The 21,239-nt window shown below is 42.6% G+C and overlaps 1 protein-coding gene across 7 annotated transcripts in view; it reads right to left on the reverse strand.

Annotated features, from left to right (window-relative positions):
- slc10a7 (solute carrier family 10 member 7) overlaps positions 1–21,239 on the reverse strand; it is a 221,658-nt gene that overhangs the window by 136,174 nt on the left and 64,245 nt on the right. For 6 of the 7 annotated variants that reach the window (XR_009511279.1, XR_009511280.1, XM_059965004.1 and 3 more), the window contains exon 5: positions 7,324–7,362. Coding sequence is in view for 5 of the 7 variants with exons in the window: in XM_059965004.1 (XP_059820987.1) it covers positions 7,324–7,362 (39 nt within the window). In the remaining 2 variants the exon portion in view is untranslated. Of the gene's footprint in view, positions 1–7,323; positions 7,363–15,268; positions 15,513–21,239 lie in introns of those variants that run through there. The other variant, XM_059965007.1, reaches the window with a different exon arrangement.

Genomic DNA, 21,239 nt, shown 5'->3' on the forward strand with positions numbered 1-21,239 from the left:
ATCTCTATCATTACCTAGTTTTTGAATCTTTTGTAAGCTTTTCTTTTCTCCTTAACTTGATTTCCAACAGCCTTGTACACCACAGTCCCTGTACCCTACCATCTTTTCCCTGTCTCATTGGAATGTACCTATGTAGAATGCCACGCAAATATCCCCTGAACATTTGCCACAGGTGACAACTGACCAGGTTCATTTCCCAATACCAGATCAAGTACAGCCTCTCAACTTGTAGGCATATCTACATATTGTGTCACAAAAGCTTCCTGAACACACCTAATGAACTCCACGCCATCTAAACCCCTTGCTCTAGGGAGAAGCCAATCAATATTTGGGAAATTAAAATCTCCTACCATGACAACCCTGTTATTATTACTCCTTTCTAGGATCTGTCTTGCTATCTGCTCCTGTATGTCCCTGTTACTACTGGGTGGTCTATAAAAAATGCCCAGTAGAGTTATTGATCCCTTCCGATTTCTAACTTCCACCCAGAGACTCAGTAGACAATCTCTCCATGACTTCCTCTTTTTCTGCAGCCATGACACATTCTCTGATCATCAGTGCCATGCCCCCACCTCTTTCACCTCCCTCCCTATCCTTTCAGAAACATCTACAGCCTGACACTCTAAGTAACCCTACCTGCCCCTGAACCATCCAAGACTCTGCAATGGCCACAACATCACAGCTCTAAGCTCATCTGCTTTGTTCATGATGCTTCTTGCATTAAAATAGACACATCTCAAACCATCAGTCTGAGCGCTTCTCTTCTCTATCACCTGCCTATCCTCCCTCTCACACTGTCTCCAAGCTTTCTCTATTTGTGAGCCTACAGCCCCCTTCCTCCATCTCTTCAGTTCAGTTCCCACCTCCCAGCAATTCTAGTTTAAACTCTCCACAATACCCTTAACAAACTCCCTGCCAGGATATTGGTCCCCCTCAGATTCAAGTGCAGCCCAACCTTTTTGTACAGGTCACGCCTGCCCCAAAAGAGGCCCCAATGATTCAGAAACCTGAATCACTTCCCCTTGCTCCAATCCCTCAACCACGCATTTATCCTCCACCTAACTTTATTCTTATACTCACTGTTGCGTGGCATAGGCAGTAATCCCGAGATTACTACTTTTGACAGTCTGCTTCTCAACTTCCTTCCTAACTCCCTGTAGTCTGTTTTCAGGACCTCCTCCCTTTTCCTACTTATGTTGTTGGTACCAATATGTACCACAGCCTCTGGCTGTTCACCTTCCCAGTTCAGGATACCATGGATGCGATTAGAAACACCCCAGACCCTGTCACCTGGGAGGCAAACCACCATCCACGTTTCTTTCCTGTGTCCACAGAATCGCCTGTCTGACCGCCTAACTATAGAGTCCCCAATTACTGCTGCTTTCCTCCTTTCCCTACCCTTCTGAGCCACAGAACCAGATTCTGTGCCAGAGGTGCAACCACTGTTGCTTCCCACAGGTAGGCCGTTGTCCCCAACAGTACTCAAACAGGAGTGCTTATTGTTAAGGGGGAGAGCCACAGGGGTGCTTTCTCGTATCTGCCTCTTGCCCTTCCCTCTCCTGACTGTTACCCACTTGTCTGTCTTCTGAGGCTCCGGTATGAATACTTGCCTATAGTTACTCTCTATCACCTCCTCACTTTCCCTGACCAGACGAAGGTCATCAAGCTGCAGCTCCAGTTCCCTCACCCGGTTCCTAAGGAGCTGCAACTCGATGTACCTGGTGCAGATGTAGCCTTTCGGGAGGCTGAGAGTCTCCCAGACTTCCCACATCTGACACCCAGTAAAGAACACCAGCCTCACAGACATACTTCCTGTTTCTATTCTTCACAGATAACCTACCTGGCCTTGACCCGTTATACCAAAGCTCTCCTTTCAAACTTCGTGATGGTGTAATTCACTGACTTCCACGCGCTTGAGCAGTCATGCCTTGATCAAAACCCATCAGGTTTTAGTGGTTAGAATTGGACATTTTTAAAGATCTTGGCATTTCTTTTTCTTTTTTGGTCAAAATATCAACAAGTGAATGTTGGCAATGCAGGGACGACCTCTGCTTCTCCCAATTGCCCCTCACTACCACTGTGAAATTTTCAGAACTTGGGAATATGGTGAGTGAATGTGGAAACAATTTTTTAATTTCAGTTTTAACTTTTCTTTCTTTAATTCTCTTCACACTTAATAATTTATGTCATTTATTCAGGATCCAATTACCATATATTCAGAACTATAAGCCGACCTGAAGTATAAGACAACCCCCCATTTTCAAGGTTAAAAAATTGACTTTTTCATGTTACCTTTGTATAAGCCGATCCCTTTTGAAGAGGTTTTTGATTTAACCAGAAAAGATCACAAGATCTCACATGCCGGTACTCAGCTTTGCCAGATCCGGACCCTGGAGATTTTGTGAACCAGTACCTGTTAAGAAAACAGGCCTACGGGTTGTAGTGTTATAGGCAAATTCTTAATAAATAAATCAGGGAGAGAAATTTTGGATTAGGTTTCCAATGGAAAAGAATCCTCTGAAATGTAACCCCCATGAAACCATTTAGCGCCCATTGTAATCTCGTTAAAACATAACACGGGGTGGCGAGACCATTACATGTACTCAGTATTGAGTTTGCGACCACCAAGTACAAAAGATTAAAACAAATGCGATATGATGCTGGCTTCAAGCTGAAGGTTGTTGATTTTGCTAAAGGAATGAATAATTCTACAACTGCTAATAAGTTTAGTGTAAACGAGAGAGAGTGGAGAACGGCAGAGGACACGCTGAGGGAAAAGCCAAAGACGAAATGTGCAAACCGCGGGAAAACATGCCAGTGGCCAGAACTGGAAGAAAGATTTTTAGAGTGAGTGAATCACCAGCGATCGTCTGGATACATTGTTACCAGAGAAATGATTTGAGTTCAAACGTTGAAATGGGACAAAAAACACCGTGAGGTCAGCGAAAATTTCAAAGCTACGCGAAGTTGGTGCACCCGATTTATGAATGGACATGATCTTGTGCTGAAACAAAAAACAAAGATTGCTCAAAAAATTCCCGTGGGGTGTTGTTTACGTTCAAGAACGCTGCTGGACGGACAAAGTGGGTTGCTTGAAGTGGATTAAGGAGGTGTGGTGTCAACGTCCCGAAGGTGTCAGGAAGGAAAAATCGCTACTTGTCTGGGACATGTTCAAAGCGCACTTGTCAGGTGAGACAAAAGCAGCGCTGAAAACTGAAAATATGGACATTGCAGTCATCCCCAATGGTTTGATGTCCGTGCTCCAGCCACGAGATGTGAGTTTAAACAAACCAAAGAATTCATGTGTCAACAGTGGAACCAATTTGACTCAAAAACAGCCAATAAATACGACCAGTCTTCTGTGTATTCGTTTTTCCAAAGTTGGCACCCTCTGTATAAGCCAACCCCCTAATTTTAGGACCAAAATTTAGGGCCAAATTTTCGGCTTATACACTGGAATTTACGATAATGGTGCTAATTCACAAGCAGTATTCGTATGTCTATTCTGCCTGGCGAATAAGCAAGAAAACTTGCATCTACCTGTGCTACGATAGAAATGCATCTGACAAAGTATGTCCCAACCCAGATGAAGATTTCAAACTAAAATGTCGACTACCCATTTCTCTCCTGACCCAGTGAGTTCCTACAATGTTTTGTACATGTGCCATTCTTTGCTGGGACAACGTGCTTGATAACTAAAAGTTTAATAACTGTTGATCTAATAGCATTGATTTCAAGTCATTATTTGGAGATGATGAACATATTGGAAACATCACACATTCATTGAATTGCCTAAAACACCAGCACTGATCATACAGTAGCATGCAAAAGTTTGGGCACCCCGGGTCAAAACTTCTGTTACTGTGAATAGCTAAGCGAGTAAAAGATGACCTGATATTAATATTGACAATATTCTTGCGGACCAGCCAACGGGGGAGGGGGAGGGGTGTTAAACACAACGGGAATACAGCGATACTCGATGTGGGTTCCTTATGTCCAGTCTATTCCGCAATTTAGTTTTAGCGGCTCTCGGCACTTAGCTGCTGTCCCGCTTGCTCATGTTTTTTCCGCTGAAAAAACTCAGCAGGTTTTCTCTTTAAGTACAGGGTGCTTGGACTGAAGGTACCGAAGCAGTTTTGAGGGCTTCATTGCCTCACTAGACAGCCCGAACTCCAGCTCCCGCCCACCCGCCGCTTTGGCCAGGTGCGGCTGGACGTGGGTGGGATGAGAGGACAAGGTAAGGGCTGGAGGTCCCCGTACCAAGGCTGCGGCAGTCACAGTCCGGAGAGAGCGACTGACCGAGCAAAGAGAGCGAAAGGACACCCCCCCCCCCGTAGGATCTATTGGATTTGTTTGTTTCAGTAGATCACAGTGCAGTAGATGCTCTGCTACTTACGGAACCCTGACCCCGAATTAGGTCGTCCGCGAACATTTTAGCACCGGGTTCCCCACGAACATTCAGTGTGGTAAATACATTCAGAGGCGTCACCCATCTGTCCGTGCTCCAGGCCAGTAGCAATGGCACTTCTCGCCGGCCGATTACCCGAGGCCAACCAGTGATCCCTGGTGCAAGGGTATCACTGCGTTTAGGCGACTGATGGCCTCGCGTGCATTCAAATTCAACAGTCGGCTGACAGGGAATGAGGAAAGGTGCAGCTGACTTATACTGTTTCCTTGCGGCCCAGTGGTTGGGGACTACTGAAGTACACTGTGTAGTGCAAGGGAGCTACACGCATGTGCACTGGGCAGAAAGAACGGAACTAAAACCCCGCAATCCAGAAACAATCTCTCAACAGTATTTGTGTATTTATTTTTCATTTTCTTTCGGGATCTACTGGGAAAGTCTCAAAGATCGATCCGTCGATCGCGACCACTAGTCTAGATGCAGGTCAGTGGGACCAGGCAGAAAAATGGTTAGGCACAGCCAAGAAGGGCCAAAAGGCCTGTTACTGTGCTGTAATGTTCTATGGTTCAGATGATGGTCAAAACTTGGAACTTCCTAAAGGCTTTCATTTTGCTGATGTGATAGCATAAGTTATCAATCATTATCAAAGCCACCAATGTCATACTGTATCTCTTTGACTCTGACTTACAGTGAGAAGACCCCAATAAGAGGGATTGTAGCTGTCAAGAGTATGTTGCCCAACCATTATTAGATAGATACCGATTAGAGATAAGCACTGAACTTCAGAATGTATAAATGAAAAAGAAGTTGAGAATTAAATATATGAAGACAGGCGATATTCCCTCCTCCAAATAGAAATAACTGGATCTTTGCTGTGAGCTTGTAAATATCATAGAATTCTACTCTGTCTTCTCAAGCAAAACATCACTCATTTTAATTCCAAGTTGAATTATCTTCACAAAGTTCTATTTTGAACTTAGGAAGACTCAGTGCTCACACACTGAAAAAGAATGGGAATTCTTTTTACAAATCTTGTAAATGTAAATGGACCCTCCATACCTCTTGCGTAACTATTTATACAACATTTTAAATATGTTTGTCCTTACAGTATAACCTTAATTCAAAGCTAAAAATATCACTTGTCCATTCTTATTACTATTTGGAACACGTATTTTCAAAGAGGAAAAAAATCCATTACCTAAGAAAATCAACTTGATTCAAACAAAATTAAATTTGAAACTACTGGCCATCACACTAATTCAATTCATGTCACAAATTTGCACAAAAAATGAACATGACTACTATATTTACATTCTGCCCAATTATATAGATATCAGGGCAACACTCTCTTGTGAAGTAGATAATTAATTAACACAAATTTGGAGGAAAAAAATATCAGTTTAAACACAAATAATGAAACCAATAATTTTCAAATATGTATTTTATCAAGACTCATCATTAAAACTAAGGTATAAAAACAATATTTATTTTAAGATGCTTTTTGTCTGATTATAGATTAAAAATTCTGCAAACTTTACTGACAAAGTGCTATCTGAAATGCTTGATGTTCATCTGTTTATTCTTTACATCTTTCACTGCCTCAAATAACTAGAAATTATGGTAATATTCACAACAGAGCTCCAAATTCCAATAAATACAGCAGTTAGAAAAGTCTAAAAAAATGTATAAAATTTTCATTATTTGGAATGATAACAGTAAAGGCAGATTTTATTAGCTGGCAATTCAGCAGACTATAATTGATCTGCCATCAAATATTATTACTGCACATCAAGGAGGGAAATCAAATCATTTACTCCAATCTCTTTTATTGTAAAACAGCATGTATAAAATGAAGGAAAGATGATAATGAAATTATGCTTCTAACTTAGAGCAATTCTCTGTGGCACAATGCAAAGACACTACAAAGTCTGGAATTTATGTAAATTATGTTAATCTATGAAATAAAAATAGGATATCTACATTAAAATAATCCCGAAGATACAAAATCTGTGTTTTACAGTAATCAAACAGGCAACAGTCTAAATAAAGGTTTGTATGATAAATGTCTTGACTATGAGTAAGGATCTACCAACATTATATACATGGAAAGCAAAAATATAGATATATACAAAGTACAGTGACAAATTAAATCATCCTCCCCTGCTATATGCTATTTGCTCCCCTCCATATGCTATTTGGTGTCCAAATATGAATCCTTCCATAGTCAATCCTTCTATATTCAACGAGTATTTGATGATCCTCATAAAAACATTCTCTTTATCAACTCATGCTTCTACTAGGTCCTATAAATCATATAACCAATTGATATTCTATCCGAAACTATATTTACAAAGCTTTTGAAATGTAGTGGAAAGGTTCACCGTAACAAGAGAACTGAAATATAATTCAGTTTATACATGTTAAGCAGTAAATGAGATTTTAGAATTCCATTCTTGTCAAGATTAACAGCTATTTAAAAATATATGCAACTACACTGTAAAAATAATTTAAACAGTGATAAAACTAATATTTTTGTCTCATCAGCATCCATTTAGCCACAGTTCAGAGAGGCACACAAATTTCAATGCTAAAGTCAACTTCAAGATCAAGAATACCAACAAAGTACCTTAGAAAAGATATCTAAAATTCTGAATTAGAAGTACTCTTATTAAAGAAAACTTTTTAAAAATCACGGAATTCTTCATTTTGCTCATGAGTAATTTATGACAAATTGCAAAATTAAAAATTAACCATAACTTAAAATAGATAATTTTTGATATATAGCTATCGCAAATAAATCACCCAAGAAATTCTACTTTTGTTTACTTTTGAAATAACACAATAATAAACTACTGAGCATTGAGCTATGATTACAAAATTAATTTTGTATTGCAATCATTAAATACTTTGATTCTTACCAGAAAGCTTCCAAAGGCAGAATTGAAAATAGCAGCTGCCTGTAAAACAAAATACAATTATTCAGGCAAGAAAAACAGCATATTTTTCATAATTAAATATTTCTGCTTAATTTTATTTTAAATCATTATTTTGAATAAAATACTTCAAACTAAAATTTGTCTAGTTAACCAAATACAGCAATGAAAGCATTTGCTTGATTCAAACTGAAAATTAATATAGTAGCATTCCATTAAGATATCAACAAATAGTGTAAGATATTTTAAACATCTTTAGCAAACAGTTGCAACTTACCTTCTAAGTCAGTGTAAAAACTAATACAGCAAAACCTACCAAAAGACAAATCTCAAGGTTGTGTACTGCATAAATGTACTTTGAATCTGAATCAATATGTAAGATTTCTGGTGCAAGTCTTGAACAAAATATGGAAATAATAAAACAAAATAAAGATCTTGAACAAAGAGTCAAAAAGTAGATAGGTAATGAGGTCAGAACACTCAGTAGATTCACTCATAAACGCTGAAACAAATAGCAGCCGTACAACTCCCTCAAGAAAATTAACAATATTTCTGTCCATACACTGTTTAAACACAAAACAGCATACAAGTACCAAATAAATCTAAAACTACATTCAAAAGACTAAATTAAACCTATGTACTGCTCTCAAAGAGGAAAAGATAAAGTAGATAGACAATATGAACTACAATTATGGTCTACAGTATTTAGCTTTCTTATCCAGGTTCATAATTAATTTAAGAACATTGGTAATCTCATTAGATTTCTCAAGATATCAATAAATGATAGCAGTAGACCACATCTCTATAATGCCTGGAATATTGCAGGACCCACAAACAAGTAATCCTGTTCATTATGAAGGATGAGGTATTTGGTGTTTTTGGCCACATCAGAACATTTTCAGTATCTTAATGAAGTAATTAGCTCCTATCAGATGAGAAGCAAATTCTTACAATGAAGCTTGTAATTGAAATGGTAGCTGAGACACACTTGTGTGCCTTTCTGAATTACATCCAGTTGTATTATGCTTAAAGAACAAAAAGAGGTTTCCTTTATCCATACTTGAAATAGGCCATTAGCACAAATAAGGAGCCCAATTGATCCTGCTATGATATTGAATTGTCCTGTCCTGCAAGATGCAGACTTGTCTCACTTCAAACCATTTCCTCTCCTTTCCTATACACACTCTTTAGCACCTAAAAGTTAACTATAGCTTCCTACATGGCCCAGTAAGAACACAAAGTCTGCAATGTATTTATTCATTGCCTCCATAATGCTACCATGTCCAGCCTCCAAATCCTCAAAGATTATAAAGCCAAGCAGGACCTCCATCAGAATCCTGTGTTCAATTCTGGAAAGTAGGGTACTATCCAAACCATCCCTTACCTGAGTCTCATCACTTTTAATATGAAATCAAAGTATTAATACTTGGACATTACTAGATAGTCCACCGGTCTAGGAATCCAAAAATGGCCATTCTGAATTTGATTTTTTCTTCTGTAAACAGTTGAACAAGGTAGCTTTGCATTCTTCATGCACCCCCACTCCTACTCAAAATCTATACAAGTTCTGTATTGTGCAGCTGTAACTTCTAGGGTCTTTCCAATATCAGGAAGTTTCAAGTCAGGAGTGTTTTAGATACACTCACAACAATTAAAGTTCACATCCATCTAAAACAAAGGAGCCTGCTTGATCATTATCCCATCCAAGACCATAAACATTCACTTCCTAAAGCATCAGCGGAGCAAAGTTGCAATGTATACCCTCCAACAAGTCTCTAAGGCCCCATTAGCAGTGTTTCACAATCCACAAGATCTACCATTTTGAAGACCAAAAGCAATGTATTTAAGAACATCAATTTCAAGTCCCCTACCAAATCATAATCTGCGCTAACTTGGATAAACTTTGCCATTTCTACATTGCTATATACTCCTCTTCACTGTAGTGTAATCTTGGAACTGCTTCTTGAACATCATTTGATATCACTCAAGAAAGAAACCACAGCAGGTTAAGGTGCAGCTCATCTTCACATTCATTGAGGGAATTAGGAGTGAGCAATAAATGCCCACATCTCACAAAGAAACGGTAAAAAAATAAAATCACATACAAAAATGACAACCATTGTAAGAATAACACAAGCATAATGAATTCTAAACTTCTAAATTTTAACAAGATGATGCTTAAAATCTCTCATTTCCAAATTCTTTGTAATTAGATATTTAACCATTTTTGCTTCCATAGAAAAAGCATTTTAACCAATGTATTAATTATTGGATATAAAATTAAACAACCTTAATTAGATTATGTGTGTATGCATGACAGATAACTTGGTTATTGAAGATAAAATACTGGAGAAGTGCAGTGAGAACATGCACGTTTACTGTATCATTTCAGCTGGCTGTCATTTGCAGTCATTATGCTGCTTGGAACTATACACTAGATAAAAATATCTAAGACGCTCTGCAAATGAGGGACGTCAAGTATTCCAAATAACTACCTAGACTGTATGATGTACTAATGTTAAATTTGTATACACTGAAATCAAATGATAGCAAAAGCTGTTGGCAAAAAGCAGCACAGAAGTGGCCTATAGGAGCAGCAACTTCGAGTGAAGAAAAAGAAGTTAAGGTAAAGAAAAGTTATCAAAGCCCTCCGTATTTTTGGATGCGACAAAGGTGGTGTACTAGTCAGGGAAAATGTCACAGCAGTGCTCAGTTAGGACAGACTGGAGAACTTGTCTAGTGAGGCTTTATAGGTGGATTTGAGGAATAAGGAATGTATGAGCACGTTAGTGAATGAAGCTGGGCAGGTTACAGAAATTTGTGTAGGGTAGTGGTCACCAACCTTTTTAAGCCCAAGATCCCCTACCTCGGCCTCAATAAAAGGCCCCACATCAATTAGTTACACGCATGCGCACCAGAAAAGACCGGAAGTAAAACCCCGCAACCCGGAAGTAGAAATAATATATAAACCACCCTTTTTTTTGCACTGTGGACCGGTTTAATATCGATAATATTCTTGCGGACCAGCCGATGGGGGTGCAGGGGGAGGAAGGTGTTAAACACGACTGGAATACAGAGATACTCGAACCAGGTTCCTTATGTCCTGTCTATTCTAGTTTTCGCAGCTCTCAGCTTCCGTCCCGCTTGCTCACATTTTTTCCACTGAGAAAACTCAGCGGGGTCATCTTTAAGTGCAGGGTGCTTGGACTCAGGGTACTGAAGCAGTTTTGACACATTGCCTCATTTTTCAGCCTCCAGCCCCGAACCCAGCCTTCCGCCCTCCCGCCACCAGATGCCTTGGCCAGTTGCAGCTGGTCGTGGGAGGGGTGAGAGGTCAGAGCCAGAGGTCCCCATACTGGGGCCGTGGCGGTCACAGCCCGGAGAGCGTGGCCGACTGAGCAGGGAGTGCGACAGAGCGCCTGCCCACCCCCCTTGTAGGATCTATCGGCCGACAAATGTTTGTTTCAGTAGATCGCAGCGCGGTAGCTGCTCTGATACTTATGAAACGCTGAGTCTGAATTAGGTCGTCTGTGAATATTTTAGCACCGGGTTCCCCACGAACACTGGGTGTGCTAAACAGGTTCAGAGGCAGCGCTCCAGGCCAGTAGCGACAACACTTCCCACCGTCCACCCGAGGCCAACCGGTGATCCCTGGCGCGAGGGTATCGCTGCGTTTAGTCGCCTGATGACTTTGCGTGGGTTCAAGTTCAACAGTAGGCTGACAGGGATTGAGGAAAAGTGCAGCTGACTCATCACGTTTCCTTGCAGCCCGGAGGTTGGGGGCCAGTGAATTACACCGTGTAGCGCGGGAGAGTTATACACATGCGCACTGGACAGAAAGAACGGAACTAAAACCCCGCAACCCGGAAACAATCTCTCAAGAGCATTTGTCTATTTATTTTTCTTTTTTTTTTCGGGATCAACTAGGAAAGTCTCAAAGATCGGCTAGTCGATCACAAGCGACGGGTTGGCGACCACTAGTGTAGGGGAACACTTTGCATCTAGTGATCACAATGTCATTAGTTTCAAAGTAAATATGGTAAGGATAGGTATTGTCCATGGGTTAAGGTTCTAAATTGGAGAAAGACCAACTTTGATGGTATCAGAAAGAATCCAGCAAGTGTGGATTGGGATAAGCCATTTTCTGGCAAAGGTGTACTTTGTAAGTGGGAGGCCTTCAAAAGTGAAATTTTGAAAGTACAAAGTTTATATGTGCCTGTCAGAATAAAAGACAAGATAACAGGCATAGGGAACCTTGCTTTTCAAGAGATATTGAGGCCCTGCATAGAGGTATAGCAAGTTAGCAATGAATGAGGTACTTGGGAATATAAGAGATGCAAGACAACAAATAAGAAAGAAACCAAAAAAGATAAAACTCTTAAGTTAGCATTAAGGAGCTATGGTTTTGGTATAAGACATGAAGCTTCAGCCTTTGGATAGCATAGGGAGTATTTAATATGCTCCATATCACATGATATAGTATACTATTCAAATGGAATACAGTGGCATGCAAAATTTTAGGCACCCCTGGTCAAAATTTCTGTTACTGTGAATAGCTAAGGAGTAAAAGATGACCAGATTTCCAAAAGGCATTAAGTTAAAGATGACACATTTCTTTAATATTTTAAGCAGGATTACATTTTATTTCCATCTTCTACAGTTTCAAAATAGCAAAAATGAAAAAGGGCCCGAAGCAAAAGTTTGGGCCCCCTGCATGGTCAGTACTTAGTAACACCACCTTTGGCAAGTATCACAGCTTATAAACGCTTTCTGTAGAGTCCTTCGATTTTTGTTTGGGGGATTTTTGTCCAATCCTCCTTGCAAAAGGCTTCTAGTTCTGTGAGATTCTTGGGTTGTCTTGCATGTACTGCTCTTTTGAGGTCTATCCACAGTATTCGATGATATTTAGGTTGGGGGTTTGTGCCTGCTGAGGAGGTCCATTGTGGATTTTGAAGCGTGTTTAGGATCATTATCCTGTTATAGAAGCCATCCTCTTTTCATGTTAAGCTTTTTTAAAAGATTGATGTTTGCTTCCAGAATTTGTTGGTATTTAATTGAATTCATTCTTCCCTCTACCAGTGAAATGTTCCCTGTGCCACTGGCTACAACACAAGCTCAAAGCATGATCAATCCACCCCCATGCTTAACAGTTGGACAGGTGTTCTTTTCATGAAATTCTGCACCCTTTTTTCTCCAAACATACCTTTGCTCATTGCAGCCAAAAAGTTCTATTTTAACCTCATCAGTCCATAGGACTTGTTTCCAAAATGCATCAGGCTTGTTTAGATGTTCCTTTGCAAACTTCTGACACCGAATTTTGTGGGGGGGGGGGGGGTCGCAGGAAAGGTTTTCTTCTGATGACTCTTTCATGAAGGTCATATTTGTGCAGGTGTCACTGCACAGTAGAACAGTGCACCACCACTCCAGAGTCTTCCTGAAGGTCTTTTGCAGTCAAACGGGGGTTTTGATTTGCCTTTCTAGCAATACTATGAGCAGTTCTCTAGGAAAGTTTTATAACATTCGGTAATCCCCAAATCCAGAGTCCGGAGAGGCTGCTGCATATTAGTATTGCGCTACCATCTCAGCGCGTTCCCCGGAAAGGAGCTCCAAACCCACCAGACAAAACAGGACTACGCAGACACACCAAGTCAGGAGACCAACTCTACCACCCAACAAACCAAAAACTAAAGCTACAAGACCTACACAAAACCACACAGTTACATATAGTTACAGTTAACATATAGTTACAACAGTGCAATTACGGCTAATAAGCATACTATTTCTTACAACAGCTTCAGTGCATTTTTTTTTACAAAACTATATTCAGAATAGTGTAAAATGTAAAATTCAATGACCTTTAGGTTCTCAGCATTTAACTTTGGAAACAGCTGTTTCATAAAAGGCAAGAATTTGTTTATGAATGTGCCCTATCTAAATTGATCATCAACATTATATTAAAAACCAAGTATTTTTCAAAGCTTTGTGATAACTGTGATTGATATTATTTGAAATGTGAATGAAAATAGTATACAAAACTGAAAAATTAAACAGCAACAATTCATATTTTAATTGGAAAAATAACTGAAAAGTATCTTTCAATTCTTCAAAGGTCTTTGCAGAACAAAAGTAATAGATTAAACTTCTCAACATGCGCATGAAATTGAATTAAGTGTCTTGTCCTCTTACGGAAATTAAGCTCTTTTTGTTAAATTGAATTTAATGAGAACATGGTCTGCCGACATTGATGAATGAGATCAACACCCAAAAGAGTATGTAAGCAGGACAATATCTCAGTGGTGCATTATTATTGACTATTTTTCACTTAATACCTGAAAGTATATTACAACATTAATCCTAAATTTAAGCATTACACATCATTTAACTATATATTGTTTTGCAGAGAATAACAGATAATGTTTTGCAAGCTAGATTTCGTACTTTATTTCAAATGTATTTCACACCCTTTGTTTGCCACATTTAAATTTCATTTTTCAGACATTATAAGTAAACCTACTTCCTGCTTACTATAAACTCAACATGGCTTCGATAATTATCTACTCACTAGTTAAAGCAAATCACTTGATTTCATGGGAAATAATTAAGAAACAAAACAAAAATTTGTGTAATAATCTTTACAGACACTGAATAGAAAATGATAACTTGGGATTAGGAAATAACAAAATTGTCTTTTTTAAAAAAAAACATGAAATGAGGGTGGAAAGGTCAAACTACAATACAGTCCAGAAGACAATTATGATCCAGACTTCAGACTCAAGAAAGCAGCAATGCAAACTGACTCACGGTGACCTGTTCTAATTATTTATTGAAAACACTAGAACTTGAATAAAGAAATAAAGTATTTACCATTCTCTCCTTTCACAATAGGGTTAGAAAATTATTGCTTTAAACATACTCTTTTGAATACAACATTCTAATAACAAAATATGCGTTTCCCATACTCATTCTGTGAACTATTCCGCGAAGATTATGGGATATAACCACTTTCTACAAGAAAGGAAAACTCCAATTGAAAGCACAGATTAACATGTAGAAAAGAAGCAACTCTGGTTTTTCTTATTCAATATCAAGGAGGGCATAATTAAAGAAGTTATTTTCTTTTACAAGCCTTTTTTCTTGCACGAAAATGGAAGGTAAAGTAAATATAACAAATTTTAACTAATTTTTTAAAACTTATTTTAAAACCCAATGCATTGAAATAGTTCATCCCAAATAGATCAAGATTTTGCAATGATATGATTAATGCAAGATTAAAAACTTGACCAGTGCCTCATACAATGAAACATAACATTTTCATAATTTTATTTTACAGAAATAGAAAGATTTTCAGTGTAATGCAATAGCCAGCTAGCATTATGAACAAAGAATCTAGGCCATTGTCTCCTGTGTTACAATAATCTGCCAATAATCACTATCCAGACCAACACAGAAAGAAGAATAATTGGAAAGGATACCAGAAGATGGAGAATTCTATTGGAAGAAAATGTGAATGAAAAGAATAGAATTAATACAAGACAAAAAAAAAGAAAAAGAAAGAAAGCAAAGAAAAATTATCATTCCTTTCTTTAAAAATTATTTTTTTTTTACAAGCATGGGAGAATCTTCCAACAGTGATTGAGGATGGAGCAGGGCAATTCATGGTCCCCGAGGTGTTTCTAAGTTTCATGGAAAGCTAAATGTCAGAAGGTAATGAACAGAGTATCATAAACGTTTAAAATACCTGTCAGTAATTAATCAGCTTTCACTCCAAAGATATTTAAGCAATGTAAAATTTAAGTAAAAGTGCTGTCCTCAAACAATGTCCACAAATGTACCCCACAGCCAGCTATCCCAGAATACAACATCGCTCACTCTGTGCCATCGGCAGTTGGCTCTTTCGATTAGACAGTAGTTAATTGTACTACAGACAAAGTCTCGAAAACTCCACGGGCCCAAGTACTGATGAAAAAGCTCTCTCTGATTTATCTTCAAATTCAGCCAAACTGGCTGTTTGCTGTAGTATACTGTTTAAAGTAAAAAGATATGTTGCAGTTACATAAATACCAGAGGAATACTCTAGTCCTCAGGTCAACAGTCACGGTCAGGATTGTCCTTTTCTCACTGCAGAGATAATTTATTCCTTCCTGCATCCAATACCAACTTCTTGGCAATGAACCCTGAACAATTGAATAAGAACAAAAGAATATAAGTAACGGAAGTTGGAGTTGACAATTCGTCTGTTGCACTGTTCATAAAATCATGAATAATATTTCATCTAATGTTCCTTAATATCTAAAAGTTTCTCAACTGACATCTTAAATACAGTCTGCTGGCTTAGATACAGACTTGCACTTCTACAGCCTTCTTGGGCACTGATTTACAAAAATTCACCCAACCCAGGATGAAACAATATGATCTCTGTCCTGAATGGGTGAACCCCTTCCTTTGACATTGTTATTCTTGTTTCCAGATATCCCAGTCTGGGGAAATATCAATTCCACATTTGCGTTGTCCAGCTTCTAAAGAATGAGATGGCCTCTCATATTCCTCAAATCTAGAGCGCATATTTCCAGTCTATTTAATTTCTCCTCTTACAACAATCCTGCCATTGAAAAAACAATTCCACAAACCTTACAAATACTTCAGCTATTGCAAGAATATTCTTCCTTGGGTAAGGAAATCAGATTTGTACACAATATTCAAGATGGGGGTCTCACCAGGCCTGTATTATATTTGGGGTGAGCTACTTCTACTCTTGTAGTCAAGTTCTCCTCCATTAAAGCTCACCGTATTCTTCCCCTTTCTAATTGCTTGATGAACCTCCAGATTAATCTTCAATGATCGCATGTAAGAACACGTCTCTTTAAAACCAATACTTTCTAATAAATTTCATTAAAGTGGTTGTGTGTCTTGACTTCTCAACTGCAGCCTGCCTTCAAAGTTGCCTGCTGAGATAACTGTCAGAAAGGTGAATGGCCTTTAACTAGCACAGATGTAGAGAATAAAGTGCTGTGAAAACATGGTTTACCATGACTGGTCAACAGTTTTTCTAAATTAGAAAACTATGACTCAATTTCAGCAGCCAATATCCCAAACATAAAACATGACCTGGTGCATATTACCACTGTAAGTGCTGGCTCATATTTCTTGATTTGCACAAGTCTTGTGCTTTCTTTTTCCATAATTCACTCAACACTGATATTCAATCAACACTGTTAGCCAAATCTTAGACTGCTATTTTACTAGCTGCATGCCATTCAATGAACAAATTGCTAAATTGTTTAAATAATAGCTATGATTTCTTTTAACCGAATCATTCATGTATGAAATATAAATTGGAACATTCCGCAATCACAGAAACTGCTAAAGATTTATTATCACAAACCACATGGCAATAAACACTATATGATCGATTAATATCTACCTTGCAACTTATGCGCAATCACCCACTATTCTAATTAGGGTTATTTCAAGAAAGTTAGGATAGTATTATAATAGTAATATAATAGTAATATAATAGTGTGGCGACCCATTTCCTGGCACATCCAAACCGGCTCACAATTAGCCAGCGTTCCGGCTAAGGGAGATAGCCTACGGGGGTTTGTGAGCACAGAGCTTTGGAGCCTCTGCGCCACGGGGGCAGGTTGAGGGAGGCTTAAAAGTAAGGCTGAGGATTTCGAATAAAGTTTTTTTCTTCGGCTGCAGTTACCGACTCCGTGTCGTAATTTTAGCGCTGCATGTAGCACACCGCTACAATTGGTGACCCCCACGGTCCAAACGATTTTTGGACCAGAAATGACCGACGCCGCCTCTGTTCATGCGGTTTCATTGAAACTGCCGGGTTTCTGGACACAGCGACCGAACCTATGGTTCCAGCAAGCCGAAGCCCAATTCCACGTTCGCCAGATCACCTCAGAAGACACCCGCTACTACTACGTGGTGAGCTCCCTCGACCAGGACACAGCGGCCCAGGTCGCGGAGTTCGTACAGTCGCCCCCGGCGGACGGCAAGTACACGGAATTCAAAGCCCTGCTCCTCAGGACTTTCGGACTCTCACGGCGCGAGCGGGCTGCCCATTTACTGCACCTGGATGGCTTGGGCGACAGACCTCCATCGGCTTTAATGAATGAGATGTTGTCTTTGGCCGACGGATACACACCCTGCCTCATGTTTGAGCAGGCATTCCTGGAGCAGCTGCCTGAGGACATACGCCTGCTGCTGTCCAATGCGGATTTCAGTGACCCCCGGAAGGTGGCAGACCGGGCGGACTTGCTGTGGAACGCCAAAAAGGTGAGCGGGACGTCCATCACACAGATCACCCAGCCCCACTCCCAGCAGCAAACCAGTCCAGGCCCGGCCGCAGAGCCCGCCAACCCCAGGGGCAGGGGTGGGGGGCCCAACGAACACTGGTGCTTCTACCACCAGCAGTGGGGCGCAGAAGCCCGCTGTTGTCGCCCGCCCTGCAAGTTCCCGGGAAACGCCAGGGCCAGCCGCCGCTGATGGCTACGGCGGCTGGCCATCGGGATAGCCTCCTGTATGTGTGGGATAGAAGGTCGGGACGCCGGTTTTTGGTCGATACTGGGGCTGAGGTCAGCGTTTTACCTCCGACGAGTTACGACACCCGCAGCAGGGCACCGGGTCCTCCCCTGAGGGCCGTGAACAGCAGCACAGTAAGGACCTATGGCACCCGTCAGGTGCAGCTACAGTTCGGCTCCAGCCAGTTCACGTGGGACCTCACACTGGCCACCGTAGCCCAACCGCTTCTGGGTGCAGATTTTTTGCGGGCTCACAGCCTACTGGTCGACCTGCCCAGGAAGAGACTGGTACACGCCGAGACCTTTCAGACGTTCTCCTTAGGTGCAGCCCAGTTGCCAGTCCCTCACCTCGGCTCCATCACGCTGTCCGACAACGACTTCACCAGGGTCCTGGCGGATTTCCCATCGGTTCTGGCACCGCAGTTCACAGCGGCCATGCCCCGACACGGCGTACAGCACCACATCCCGACCCAGGGACCACCCCACCACACCCGCGCTCGACGGCTTCCCCCGGACAAGCTCCGACTGGCGAAGGAGGAGTTCCAGAGGATGGAGGAATTGCGGATCCTCCGGCGGTCTGACAGCCCATGGGCCTCCCCCCTGCACATGGTGCCCAAAGCGACGGGAGGCTGGAGACCGTGCGGCGACTACCGCAGACTGAATGAGGCTACCACACTGGACCGCTACCCTGACTTTGCAGCAAACTTGCACGGCGCACGAATCTTCTCCAAGGTAGACCTCGTCCAAGGGTACCATCAAATCCCGATGCATCCTGACGACGTCCCCAAAACGGCTCTCAACACCCCGTTTGGCCTTTTCGAGTTCCTCCGCATGCCGTACAGACATTCCAGCGGTTAATGGACATGGTGGGACAGGACCTGGACTTCGCGTTCATCTATTTGGACGACATCCTCATAGCCAGCAGCAGTCGTCAGGAGCATCTGTCCCACCTCCGTTAACTCTGTGCCCGACTGAGTGAGTACGGTCTTACAATCAACCCCGCCAAATGCCAGTTCGGACTCGATACCATTGACTTCCTGGGCCACAGGATTACTAAAAACAGGGCAACCCCTCTGCCCGCTAAGGTAGATGCGGTCTGCCACTTCCCCCGACCCACCACGATCAAAGGCCTTCAGGAATTCGTAGATATGGTCAATTTCTACCACCGTTTCCTCCCTTCAGCTGCCCGGATCATGCTCGCCCTGATGTCAGGTCCAGGCAAGGACATTACCTGGGACGAGGAGTCCGCTGCCGCTTTCCTTCAAATGAAGGAAGCTTTGGCAAATGCCGCGATGCTAGTACATCCCAGAATGGACGCCCCTACCGCCCTCACAGTGGACGCATCTAACACGGCAGTCGGTGGGGTGCTGGAGCAACTCATCGCAGGTCGCTGGCAACCCCTGGCATTTTTCAGCAAACACCTGCGGCCACCCGAGCTCAAGTACAGTGCTTTCGACCGGGAACTGTTGGCGCTCTACCTGGCAATCTGGCATTTCAGGTACTTCCTAGAAGGTCGGCCCTTCACCGCGTTCACGGACCACAAACCGCTTACCTTTGCGTTTACGAAAGCGTCCGACCCCTGGTCGTCCTGCCAGCAACGCCACCTGTCCTACATCTCTGAATACACGACGGATGTCCGGCACGTCTCGGGTAAGGACAATGTCATGGCGGATGCGCTCTCTCGCCCTACCGTTCATGCCCTTTCCCAAGGGGTAGACTTTGAGGCACTGGCAGAGGCACAGCAGGCAGATGAGGCGATTCCGAGTTACAGAACCGCAGTCTCCGGTTTGCAGCTCCAGGAACTCCCCATAGGCCCAGGTGAGAGGACCCTACTCCGTGACGTCACCACCGGCCAGCCCCGTCCCGTCGTCCTGACAGTCTGGCGGCGCCGTGTTTTCGACTCCATTCATAACTTGGCGCATCCCTCCATCCGGACAACTGTCCGGATGGTTTCCAGCAGGTTTGTTTGGCACGGACTCCGCAAACAGGTCAGTGAACGGGCCAAAACGTGCATGCACTGCCAGACGGCCAAGGTGCAGCGGCACACCAAAGCCCCACCGTAGCAGTTCCATCCAGCCCACCGGCGTTTTGACCACATTCATGTGGATATCGTGGGCCCCCTGCCAGTGTTGCGAGGAGCGCGGCACCTCCTGACTATCGTGGACCGGTTCACAAGATGGCCAGAGGCGGTCCCGCTCACCGACACCACCTCCGAATCTTGCGCCCGAGCCCTGATCACCACCTGGATATCTCGCTTTGGTGTACCGGCCCACATTACCTCCGACAGAGGCGCCCAGTTCACCTCCAGCCTGTGGTCAGCTATGGCCAGACTTTTGGGGACTCAGCTGCACCACACAACTGCCTACCACCCACAGTCGAACGGGCTAATGGAGCGTTTCCACCATCACCTGAAGTCGGCCCTCATGGCCCACCTGCGAGGAGCCAACTGGGTGGACGAGCTTCCCTGGGTCCTACTCGGCATCCGCACAGCACCCAAAGACGACCTGCACGCCTCGTCGGCCGAGTTGGTATACGGCGCGCCCCTGGTCATCCCCGGGGAGTTCCTACCAGCCCCACGGGGGCAAGAGGAAGATCCCGCAGCAGTCCTGGGCAGACTACGCGAGAAGCTCAGTAACCTGGCCCCCATACCCACTTCACAACACAGGCGGAACCCGACCTGCGTACCCAAAGACCTGCAGAACTGTAAGTTTATGTTTGTACGAAGGGGCGGGCATCGGCCACCGCTGCAGCGGCCCTACGAGGGGCCATTTATGGTGATCCGGAACAACTGGTCCACGTTCGTGCTGGACGTTGGGGGGAAAGAGGAGGTTTTCACGGTGGACCAACTCAAACCGGCCCATGTGGACCTGGCGTAACCGGTCGAGTTTCCGGCACCTCGGCGCAGAGGCCGACCTCCCAAGCAGGTTCCGGCCCAGACTGTGGACATTAGGGGGGTGTATCGCCGGTTCTGGGGGGGGGGTTATGTGGCGACCCATTTCCTGGCACATCCGAACCGGCTCACAATTAGCCAGCTTTCCGGCTAAGGAAGATAGCCTACGGGGGTTTGCGAGCACAGAGCTTTGGAGCCTCTGCGCCACGGGGGGCAGGTTGAGGGAGGCTTAAAAGTGAGGCTGAGGATTTCGAATAAAGTTTTTTTCTTCGGCTGCAGTTACCGACTCCATGACGTAATTTTAGCGCTGCATGTAGAACACCGCGACAATAGTATTATATTAAAATAATATTATAATCCTCTTTTCTGCTGCACAGTTCAGATTTAAAGCAGCTTTAGACAAAAATCAGCACTTTAGCCCTTTAGATTACTCTTGAATACTAACCCTGTTATTATTGTATTGGAGTGTCTAGCTGTTT

Source organism: Hypanus sabinus, chromosome 3 (assembly GCF_030144855.1).
Source record: "Hypanus sabinus isolate sHypSab1 chromosome 3, sHypSab1.hap1, whole genome shotgun sequence".
NCBI lineage: Eukaryota > Metazoa > Chordata > Chondrichthyes > Myliobatiformes > Dasyatidae > Hypanus > Hypanus sabinus.